This window comes from Procambarus clarkii, chromosome 63 (assembly GCF_040958095.1).
Source record: "Procambarus clarkii isolate CNS0578487 chromosome 63, FALCON_Pclarkii_2.0, whole genome shotgun sequence".
Lineage (NCBI taxonomy): Eukaryota > Metazoa > Arthropoda > Malacostraca > Decapoda > Cambaridae > Procambarus > Procambarus clarkii.
The window spans coordinates 8,437,506-8,449,532 of NC_091212.1; the positions used below are offsets into that span (position 1 = coordinate 8,437,506).

Below are 12,027 nucleotides of genomic sequence, written 5' to 3' on the forward strand. Positions count from 1 at the left end.
ATGGGTGGTGACGCCGAGTGTGGTGACCCCGTCGCCAAGCATGGGGGTCTTCCGGAAATTGAAAGCCTATTTCCCCATGCACATGGGTATCAAAGCCTGATGAGATGTAATGATACTTCTGTTGTTCTACTGCTCCCTTTCATCAAGCTAAGTGGTTCGTAGTTTGTTGAATTCTTGTACCAACCCGCAGGTCCTGATGTTGCAACTGCTGTGTTGTGGTCACTGTACATCTTTTGCATTTCTCCTTCTCTAAGTTGCAAGTTTTGCAGCTTTGTCTGAAATGTCATTTCCTATTATTCCCACATGACTTGGCACCCAGTTGGTAAGTACCTGACAACCCTGACGTTTGAATGTTTGCATTAATGATATGACATTTGTAATCAGATGGATGTTGTGATGTATGTCTTCTTGTTGCAAGGTTTCAATAGCAGTTCTCGAATCTGTATGTATGATAACGTGTTGTTGGTGTTTAGCAAGAGCATGTTCCAAAGCTTTTTGAATGGCTAGCATCTCTGTTTGTAAAGCTGAACACCCATTTGAGCGTCTCCGACTATTTACAGAGTTTCCTGCCTTGAATGTAGCTCCGGTTTCTTGTCTCTGGTAGTCTACTGATCCATCTGTGAAGTATGTGAAGCTGTCAGATGCCAAGTTTGCTTCTATATGCACCTGTGCAATATGTCGTAGCAGCTGAGGATTAGTTTGGTTCTTTTTTTCTTCAAAAGCCATAATCTTAGTCTGCTGGCAGAGATTCCCAAGGGACTTGCATAACGAAGTCTGCATGTATTTCGTCGACACCCTTCTCAGTGACTGTATTTGTTATATCGAATGCATTGATGGTGTTTATCGCACAATGGGTCCACCTGTTGCTATTGGATGATCTTCTGTCCAGAGTTAGTGCTCCAGTGATTATATCTTTAAGTGAACTGATTCTAGGTCTAGTCAATATCTTGGTCAGCATGCACACAGCAATCCCTTAGACCCTTATTTCAATCAACGTTAGCTTGGTTTCTAGTTTTAGGTTCAGTATTTTAGTCCATCTGGGAGCTCCTGTTATGACTCGCATTGCATCATTTAGAATAATCTCAACATTAACCCACTGGCCAGGAGAAAGAGTGAGTAAAGCAGACACTGTATAATACTCTATTCGTGTGTGGTGACCCCGTGCATGGTGACCCCGTGCATGGTGACCCATGTGTGGTGACCCTGTTGCCAGACCCCCGTATGTGTAGTGACCCTGTGTATGATGAACCCATGCATGGTGAACCCATGGGTGGTGACCCCGTTGCCAGGCCCCATGCATGGTGACCCCTGTCGGCTGACCCTGTGTGTGGTGACCCCGTCGCTAGATCCCATGCAAAGTGACCCTGTGTGGTGGCCACATGCATAGTGACCCCGTGCGTGGTGACCCATGCATGTTGACCCTGTCACTAGGCCCACACCCGTGGGTCTGGCGACAGGCCCACGGGTATGGTCACCCCGTGTGTGATGACCCCGTTGCCAAGCCCCGTGCATGGTGACCCTATGCGTTGTGACCCCGTGCGTGGTGATCCCGTGCGTGGTGACCCCGTGCGTGGTGACCCCGTGCGTGCGGCCGTGGGGCAGGGGTCGCCTGGGGAGGGGAGGGGGGGGGAAGGGGATGACAGTAATCAGGTGGGAGCAATAAGAGTGATCACAGAGTGCTGGAGCCGCCCCACACTCGACCTTGATAACGTCACTCTCCTCCACCTGTGGAGGTGGTGGTGGTGGTGGTGTTGTTGTTGGTGGTGGTGTTGGTGGTGGTGGAGGTGGTGGTGGTGGTGGTGGTGGTGGTGGAGGTGGTGGTGGTGGTGGTGGTGTTGTTGTTGGTGGTGGTGGTGGTGGTGGTGGTGGTGTTGTTATTGTTGTTGTTGGTGGTGGTGGTGTTGGTGGTGGTGGAGGTGGTGGTGGTGGAGGTGGTGGTGGTGGAGGTGTTGGTGGTGGAGGTGTTGGTGGTGGTGGTGGTGGTGGTGGTGGTGGTGGAGGTGGAGGTGGTGGTGGTGTTGGTGGTGGAGTGTTGGTAGTGGTGGTGGTGGTGGAGGTGTTGGTGGCGGCGGCGGTGGTGTTGTTGTTGTTGGTGGTGGTGGTGTTGGTGGAGATGGTGGTGGTGGTGGTGGAGGTGTTGGTGGTGGTGGTGGTGGTGGTGGAGGTGTTGTTGGTGGTGGTGGTGGTGGAGGTGTTGTTGGTGGTGGTGGTGGTGGAGGTGTTGTTGGTGGTGGTGGTGGTGGTGGTGGAGGTGTTGGTGGTGGTGGTGGCGGTGGCGGTGGTGGTGGTGGTGGTGGTGGTAGTGATGGTGGTGGTGGTGGTGGTAGTGATGGTGGTGGGGGTGGTGGTGTTGGTGGTGGAGTTGGCGGTGGTGGTGGTGCGGGCCCTAAGCCTCTGGCTGGCCCACTGCGCGGGCCCTAAGTCTCTGGCTGGCCCACTAAGTGTTGCTTGTTTCTGTTTTACTTGGGCGGAGTATGAGTATTTATGACTCATATATTCGCTTCAGTAAGATCTTGCCACATGTGTTTAACAACTTCTTCTGCTCTGTTGAATCGTAGTTGAAATCTTAATGGATTTGTAACTGTGCACTGTGTTAGATAATGTTCCAGTGATCTGTCGGCCCCAACCCCCTGGCCTAGAGGTCGGCCCCGACCCCCTGGCCCAGAGGTCGGCCCCGACCCCCTGGCCTAGAGGTCGGCCCCGACCCCCTGGCCCAGAGGTCGGCCCCGACCCCCTGGCCTAGAGGTCGGCCCCGACCCCCTGGCCTGGAGGTCGGCCCCGACCCCCTGGCCTAGAGGTCGGCCCCGACCCCCTGGCCTAGAGGTCGGCCCCGACCCCCTGGCCCAGAGGTCGGCCCCGACCCCCTGGCCCAGAGGTCGGCCCCGACCCCCTGGCCCAGAGGTCGGCCCCGACCCCCTGGCCCAGAGGTCGGCCCCGACCCCCTGGCCCAGAGATCGGCCCCGACCCCCTGGCCCAGAGGCCGGGAAGGCACGACACACCACCGGTCCACTGGTCCAACATTATCAGATGTTACAAGTGCTGATCATGGCCTGCTGCCCCTGGCCCGTCGCCAGGCCCGCTCACAACACTGCAAGGTGCTGGCACGCAAAGGCAGCTGAACCCGCGCTTCCCTAACCTAACACAACCTAACCTAACCTAAACCTAACCTAACCTAACCTAAACCTAACCTAACCTAACCTAACCTAAACCTAACCTAAACCTAAACCTAACCTAAACCTAAACCTAACCTAACCTAACCTAACCTAAACCTAAACCTAACCTAACCTAACCTAACCTAACCTAACCTAACCTAACCTAACCTAACCTAAACCTAACCTAAACCTAACCTAACCTAACCTAACCTGAACCTAAACCTAACCTAACCTAACCTAAACCTAACCTAACCTTAACCTAACCTAAACCTAACCTAACCTAACCTAACCTTAACCTAACCTAACCTAACCTAACCTAACCTAACCTAAACCTAACTATGGTGTTAGTGAGGTCTCTCTCTCTCTCTCTCATTCCGGCTGGTTCTACCTATTGTCTTATAACTGAACTACCCTGCCGGGGTAATTAGGCTAGTTAGGCACGCTGGAGACGTCGTCAGTGGCCCTAGGGGCGGGGTGGGGTGGGGGGGGGTGGGGGGGGACGTCGACAATGGCATGCCATTTTCTTGCAGCGTTTCTTAATGAGGTTATAATCGTAAATCATGCCGTGAGACATGTTTATATGTACTGGTTAATATGGCTGTTTAATAGAGCGCGTATATTGTGAGGCTCAGGCCGTCAGTAGCGTCTTGGCGCCCTAACATGTGGAGTCTAAGTCTATCCTGTTTACCCCCAGACTTGACCCCCCATGGGCTTGGGTAATGGAGGGTGGTGGGAGCAGGTGGTAGCATGGTGCCTTTGGCAACATGCTAACGCAGCATGCTATCATGCCACCATTTCATCCCATTGTGTTACAAAGGCAGGCAGGCTCACACACACACACACACACACACACACACGCACATACACACACACACACACACGCACACACACACACACACACACACACACACACACACACACACACACACACACACACACACACACACACACACACACAGCTGTGGGGCCTCGTAGCCTGGTGGATAGCGCGCAGGACTCGTAATTCTGTGGCGCGGGTTCGATTCCCGCACAAGGCAGAAACAAATGGGCAAAGTTTCTTTCACCCTAAGTGCCCCTGTTACCTAGCAGTAAATAGGTACCTGGGAGTTAGTCAGCTGTCACGGGCTGCTTCCTGGGGTGTGTGTGTGTGGTGTGGGGAAAAAAAAGAAAAAAAAAGTAGTTAGTAAACAGTTGATTGATAGTTGAGAGGCGGGCCGAAAGAGCAAAGCTCAACCCCCGCAAAAACACAACTAGTAAACACACAGGGTAGAGAAGACAGGGTAGATAAAGACAGTATTTAACACACCGGGCACACGCACTAGGGGACACAGGTGGAAACTGAGCGCCCAAATGAGCCACAGAGATACTAGAAAGAATTTTTTTAGTGTCAGAGTGGTTGACAATTGGAATGCATTAGGCAGTGATGTGGTGGAGGCTGACTCCATACACAGTTTCAAATGTAGATATGATAGAGCCCAATAGGCTCAGGAATCTTTACACCAGTTGACTGACAGTTGAGAGGCGGGACCAAAGAGCCAGAGCTCAACCCCCGCATGTATAAATAGGCGAGTACAAATAGGTGAGTACACACACACACACAGGAAACTGGTCATGGGGGACCTCAATCACGGAGAGATCAATTGGGAATCAAAGAATCCCCCCATGGCGGGGAAGAAACGTTGTGAACAAAATTAGTAGAAGTTATAGACAGGAATTTCCTAACACAAGATGTGAAGGAAGACACAAGGGAAAGAGGACGGGATACACCGAGTCTGTTAGACCTGATTTTCACCCAAACTTATGAAGCCAATACGAATATTCTGCCCGAAACGCTGCGCGTACTAGTGGTTTTACAAGATTGTAAATACTATGCTATGTATTCTCACAAACCTAATGTACCTTCTTGTATATAAATAAATAAATAAATAAATAAATATGGAACATAAAGTACCACTAGGAGCCAGCGACAATTGTGGCTCACTCTTTGACTACATGATCCAGCTGAAAATTGTGACCATGGGACAAGAGGTCTGGGAAAGGAGGGTAACTACAGGGAAGGGGACTACACGAGGATATAAGGGGACTTTATAGAGAGATTTATACCAACAGTAAAGGGAAAAAGTAGGAGGGAATTTAAAAAATTATGGCTTAATAGACAGTGTCAGGAAGCAAAACTGAGAAGCAGGAGGGAGGGAGGGAACTATCAGGAGAAAGTGCCAAGCAATTACGACTATACAGCATTGTGAAGGAGTCAGGATAAGGATTTGGGATGGGACGGGGGAAAGGAATGGTGTCAACCACTTGGACGGTCGGGGATTGAACGCCGACCTGCATGAAGCGAGACCGTCGCTCTACCGTCCAGTGCATTTAACAGGAATAAATGCAACAGAGTTAGAAACGAATACATTAATATTAGGAGAGTATCGGAAAAAAATTATGAAAACGATATTGTGATCAAATCGAAAAAGCAACTTATATGATTATGAAGGAAAATGTCGGTGAACGACCAAGTGACAAGACTGAGGAAAACAGAAGGAGCATATACAGCAAGTGACAAGGAAATCTGCGAGGCACTGAATGTCAGTTTCCATGGAGTGTTCACAACCGAGCCTGAGCAGCTCCCATTGTTAGAAGAGATGACCCTAGACGGAAGACTATCAAATATAGAGGTGACAGCAGAGGAGGTAATGAAACAGTTGACATCACTGATTGCAACTAAAGCGGTTGGACCAGACAAAGTATCACCGTGGATACTAAAAGAGGCAGCGCAGGCCCTCAGCGTGTCTCTGGCAAGGATTTTTAATGAGTCACCTATGTCGGGAGAGTTGCCCAGTTCCTAAAAAGGCAAATAGGGTACCAATTTTCAAAAATATAATAGGGAAGAGCCACCTAACTACAGACCAGTATCCAACCCGTTCTCGCACTTTCTTACAGACAATATTGACTTATTAAATACGTGCATATGTGACATACTAAACATACTAGTTTACCTTGAAAAGCTTCATAGAAAACACCGACCTCACCTAACCTTCTTAGTATGTTAAGATAAGCATCTTATTGCTTCGTAATTACAATTATTACTTAACCTATACCTATAATAGGTTAAGTAATAATTGTAATTACGAAGCAATAAGATGCTTATCTTAACATACTAAGAAGGTTAGGTGAGGTCGGTGTTTTCTATGAAGCTTTTCAAAGTAAACTAGTATGTTTAGTATGTCACATATGCACGTATTTAATAAGTCAATATTGACTATACGAAAGTGCGAGAACGGGTTGCAGTATCACTGACAATCATCCCCTGTAAAGTACTTAAACCAATAATCAGGTTAAGACTGATTACACACCTGGAGAACATTAGGTATATACACAAACATCAACCTGGGTTCAAAGAGAAATCATGCCTAATAAACATTGTGGAATTCTATGATAAAGTAACAATAATAAGACAGGACAGAGAAGCATGGGCAGACTGCATATTTCTGGACTGCCAAAAAGCCTTTGGCACAACACTAAATCTAACTCCTGAGGCCCATATAATAATTCATTGTGTCGGGGAACAGGAAGCCAGAGTGTATTCATATACGTTAGGCTTATATAGAAGGCTCCCCCCCCTCCCCAAGACCGAATTACTGCCCCCCCCCAGGATGAAACCCCATAACACGCTGACTAGCGCCTGAGTACCTAGTTACTACTAGGTGGACAGGAGCATTAGATGCCAGAAAATGCGTCCTTTTCTGCACCATCTTGAGGTTATCTTGAGATGATTTCGGGGCTTTAGTGTCCCCGCGGCCCGGTCCTCGACCAGGCCTCCACTCCCAGGAAGCAGCCCGTGACAGCTGACTAACACCCAGGTACCTATTTTACTGCTAAGTAACAGGGGCATAGGGTGAAAGAAACTCTGCCCATTGTTTCTCGTCGGCGCCCGGGATCGAACCCGGGACCACATTATCACAAGTCCAGTGTGCTGTCCGCTCGGCCGACCGGCTCCCCAGATTCGAACCCGTAATTCTCGATTCTCAGTCGAGAATAAACCCGACTATACTACCAGGAGCCTAAATAATAAATAGAGTAAAACGTAAATAAAAAATAAATCTGATATCGACAACAGCGGACTCTACACTAGTAAAAGTTAGCACGTCCTTCAGAAACCTGAGTAAGGAAGCGTTTAGAGCACTTTATACTGCCTACGTGAGACCAGTCTTAGAGTATGCAACCCCATCGTCGAGTCCCCACCTGAAAAGGCACATAAGGAAACTGGAAAAAGGTTTAGAAATTTGCGACGAGTGTCGTCCCGAGTTGCGAGGGATGGGGTATGAAGAGAGCTTGAAGGAACTGAACTTGACGACGGTAAAAAAAAGGGGGGGAGAGAGTGAGGAGATTTGATGGAAACATCTAAAATACTTAGGGGTATTGACAGAGTGGAAGTTGACGAAATGTTCACACTGAATATCGAGAGAACGAGGGGACATGGGTGGAAGCTGGAAACTCAGATGAGTCACAAGGATGTTAGAAAGATTTCCTTTAGCGTGAGAGTAGTGGAAAAATGGAATGCACTTAAGGAGCAGGTTGTGGCAGCAAACTCTATTCATAATTTCAAAACTAGATATGAGAAGGAAAAAGTCCTATTGCTTTAAAGAACCGGCAGCTAGAAAGGCGGAATCCAAGAGCCAATGCTCGATCCTGCAGGCACAAATAGGTGAGTACACACACACATACACACAAGGCGCTGGTTACTGAGTGGATAGCACAATGGTTTCGTAATCCTGTGGTCCAGGGATAGTTCCCCCAGCGGAGGCAGAAACAAATGGACAGTTTCTTTCACCATGATGCCACTGTTCACCTAGCAGTAAATGGGTACCAGGGAGTTAGACAGCTGCTACGGGCTGCTTCCTGTGTGTGTGTGTGTGTGTGCGTGGGGAAAAATAACAAAATCAGTTCATTGACAGTTGAGAGGCGGGACCAAAGAGCCAGAGCTCAACCGCCGCAAGCACAACTAGGTGAGTACACTCGCAACCAGTCATTACCAGTCCTGTGACAAGTGGTCAACCCCAGGCTGCTGCAGGTCCTTCCTAGAAACCCCACCACCTCCTGGCACCCTTATTACCTCACCCCTCCCCCCCTCTGCCACCCCTTCCCCCTCTGCCCTTTCCACCAGCTGTGGGAGTTTGGCGTCTCATCTTGGGTCACCAGTTGTGGGAATGGGGCGTCTCATCTTGGGCCACCAGCTGTGGGAGCGGGGCGTCTCATCTTGGGCCACCAGCTGTGGGAGTGGGGCGTCTCATCTTGGGCCACCAGCTGTGGGAGTGGGGCGTCTCATCTTGGGCCACCAGCTGTGGGAGTGGGGCGTCTCATCTTGGGCCACCAGCTGTGGGAGTGGGGCGTCTCATCTTGGGCCACCAGCTGTGGGAGTGGGGCGTCTCATCTTGAGCCACCAGCTGTGGGAGTGGGGCGTCTCATCTTGGGCCACCAGCTGTGGGAGTGGGGCGTCTCATCTTGGGCCACCAGCTGTGGGAGTGGGGCGTCTCATCTTGGGCCACCAGCTGTGGGAGTGGGGCGTCTCATCTTGGGCCACCAGCTGTGGGAGTGGGGCGTCTCATCTTGGGCCACCAGCTGTGGGAGTGGGGCGTCTCATCTTGGGCCACCAGCTGTGGGAGCAGGGCGTCTCATCTTGGGCCACCAGCTGTGGGAGTGGGGCGTCTCATCTTGGGCCACCAGCTGTGGGAGCGGGGCGTCTCATCTTGGGCCACCAGCTGTGGGAGTGGGGCGTCTCATCTTGGGCCACCAGCTGTGGGAGAGAGAGGAAGTACCTCCCTATATCAACTAGAGACAAAGACTTGAGTGCGGACACGCCCGTGGATTAGATTTGGTGGCGCCAGCGACCCTAATGCCTCCTTATTGAAGTCCCTGAAGACTGTTCTAACGTTTGCTGGTGTTGACCATCCTGGTGGTGTTGACCATCCTGGTGGTGTTGACCATCCTGGTGGTGTTGACCATCCTGGTGGTGTTGACCATCCTGGTGGTGTTGAGCATCCTGGTGGTGTTGACCATCCTGGTCGTGTTGACCATCCTAGTGGTGTTGACCATCCTGGTGGTGTTGACCATCCTGGTGGTGTTGACCATCCTGGTGGTGTTGACCATCCTGGTGGTGTTGAGCATCCTGGTGGTGTTGAGCATCCTGGTGGTGTTAACCATCCTGGTGGTGTTGACCATCCTGGAGGTGTTGACCATCCTGGTGGTGTTGACCATCCTGGTGGTGTTGACCATCCTGGTGGTGTTGACCATCCTGGTGGTGTTGACCATCCTGGTGGTGTTGACCATCCTGGTGGTGTTGAGCATCCTGGTGGTGTTGAGCATCCTGGTGTTGACCATCCTGGTGGTGTTGACCATCCTGGTGGTGTTGACCATCCTGGTGGTGTTGACCATCCTGGTGGTGTTGACCATCCTGGTGGTGTTGACCATCCTGGTGGTGTTGACCATCCTGGTGGTGTTGACCATCCTGGTGTTGACCATCCTGGTGGTGTTGACCATCCTGGTGGTGTTGAGCATCCTGGTGGTGTTGAGCATCCTGGTGGTGTTGACCATCCTGGTCGTGTTGACCATCCTAGTGGTGTTGACCATCCTGGTGGTGTTGACCATCCTGGTGGTGTTGACCATCCTGGTGGTGTTGAGCATCCTGGTGGTGTTGAGCATCCTGGTGGTGTTGAGCATCCTGGTGGTGTTGAGCATCCTGGTGGTGTTGAGCATCCTGGAGGTGTTGAGCATCCTGGTGGTGTTGACCATCCTGGTGGTGTTGACCATCCTGGAGGTGTTGACCATCCTGGTGGTGTTGAGCATCCTGGTGGTGTTGACCATCCTGGTGGTGTTGACCATCCTGGTGGTGTTGACCATCCTGGTGGTGTTGAGCATCCTGGTGGTGTAGGATGAAGAGCAGAATCAAACATAGTTTGACACAAGACTGTAGAGTGACGGTTGAGAGGCGGGACCAAAGAGCCGAAGCTCAACCCCCGCAAGCACACCCAGACGAGCGCAAGAGAGGGAGCACCAGAGGACAGGCCGCCGAGGCACGTGACCCGGATGAAAACCTCAGAGTAAAAGAGGAAAGCTAAAAGAGGCTGATTGACAGTATTCGCTGTGGGACGGTGGACAGTGTCGAAGAGCGCCTTAGTACGCCTACTGCTTCCTAGAAGAGGAAGCAATAGAGGACAGGAACGAGGGAGGGCCCGAGGGAAGGAGCGAGGAAAGGAGCCAAGGGAAAGGGGCCAAGGGAAAGGGGCCCGTGGAAGGGGCCCGCAGGAAGGGGGTCGAGGAAGGGGCCGAGGCGTGTGCAATAACCGCACCATAGAGCGTGTATGGCGGGACGCCGTGATGGCCGCCGCACAACACCATCAGCCGCCAGTTATCAGTTAATTAGATCCCTCTCCAAGCGGGGAGTCGAACCCCTCCCACCTCCTCTCCTCCGCCAAGTCGACCCTCTTACCCCACCCCTTATCCATCACCCCCTTCCACCTCCCTCCTTCCTTTCTTCCTCCTCCCTCTCGAAGTTAAAGGTTCAAGTCACCTAACTTTAACTTTTTTCCTGTTTTGTTGACATTAACTTTATTACTTTATCTTACTTTTGTATTTTATTAGTATTTATTGTTTTATTGTCTCCCTCTCTATAGTTGACGTCATGTTCTCCCTCTCTATAGTTGACACCATGTTCCCCCTCTCTATAGTTGACGGCATGTTCTCCCTCTCTATAGTTGACGTCATGTTCTCCCTCTCTATAGTTGACGGCATGTTCTCCCTCTCTATAGTTGACGTCATGTTCTCCCTCTCTATAGTTGACACCATGTTCCCCCTCTCTATAGTTGACGTCATGTTCTCCCTCTCTATAGTTGACACCATGTTCCCCCTCTCTATAGTTGACGTCATGTTCTCCCTCTCTATAGTTGACGTCATGTTCTCCCTCTCTATAGTTGACGGCATGTTCTCCCTCTCTATAGTTGACGTCATGTTCCCCCTCTCTATAGTTGACGGCATGTTCTCCCTCTCTATAGTTGACACCATGTTCTCCCTCTCTCTAGTTGACACCATGTTCTCCCTCTCTCTAGTTGACACCATGTTCTCCCTCTCTATAGTTGACGTCATGTTCTCCCTCTCTATAGTTGACGGCATGTTCTCCCTCTCTATAGTTGACGTCATGTTCTCCCTCTCTATAGTTGACGTCATGTTCTCCCTCTCTATAGTTGACGTCATGTTCTCCCTCTCTATAGTTGACGGCATGTTCTCCCTCTCTATAGTTGACGGCATGTTCTCCCTCTCTATAGTTGACGTCATGTTCTCCCTCTCTATAGTTGACGGCATGTTCTCCCTCTCTATAGTTGACGTCATGTTCTCCCTCTCTATAGTTGACGTCATGTTCTCCCTCTCTATAGTTGACGTCATGTTCTCCCTCTCTATAGTTGACGTCATGTTCTCCCTCTCTATAGTTGACGGCATGTTCTCCCTCTCTATAGTTGACGGCATGTTCTCCCTCTCTATAGTTGACGTCATGTTCTCCCTCTCTATAGTTGACGGCATGTTCTCCCTCTCTATAGTTGACGGCATGTTCTCCCTCTCTATAGTTGACGTCATGTTCTCCCTCTCTATAGTTGACGTCATGTTCTCCCTCTCTATAGTTGACGTCATGTTCTCCCTCTCTATAGTTGACGTCATGTTCCCCCTCTCTATAGTTGTCGTCATGTTCCCCCTCTCTATAGTTGACGGCATGTTCTCCCTCTCTATAGTTAACGTCATGTTCTCCCTCTCTATAGTTGACGGCATGTTCTCCCTCTCTATAGTTGACGCCTGTTCCCCCTCTCTATAGTTGACACCATGTTCTCCCTCTCTA

At 50.4% G+C, this 12,027-nt stretch overlaps 3 protein-coding genes across 4 annotated transcripts in view; all 3 read right to left on the reverse strand.

Moving 5' to 3' along the window:
- Window positions 1–12,027, reverse strand: part of LOC123769566 (protein Wnt-5b-like) — a 501,917-nt gene that overhangs the window by 163,507 nt on the left and 326,383 nt on the right. The window lies entirely within an intron of this gene.
- On the reverse strand, window positions 250–726 carry LOC138354451 (uncharacterized). The gene has a single exon (XM_069308645.1). It carries the CDS (start codon window positions 724–726, stop codon window positions 250–252), a length of 477 nt encoding a protein of 158 aa, XP_069164746.1.
- LOC138354452 (uncharacterized) lies at window positions 10,788–11,852 on the reverse strand. The gene has a single exon (XM_069308647.1). It carries the CDS (start codon window positions 11,850–11,852, stop codon window positions 10,788–10,790), a length of 1,065 nt encoding a protein of 354 aa, XP_069164748.1.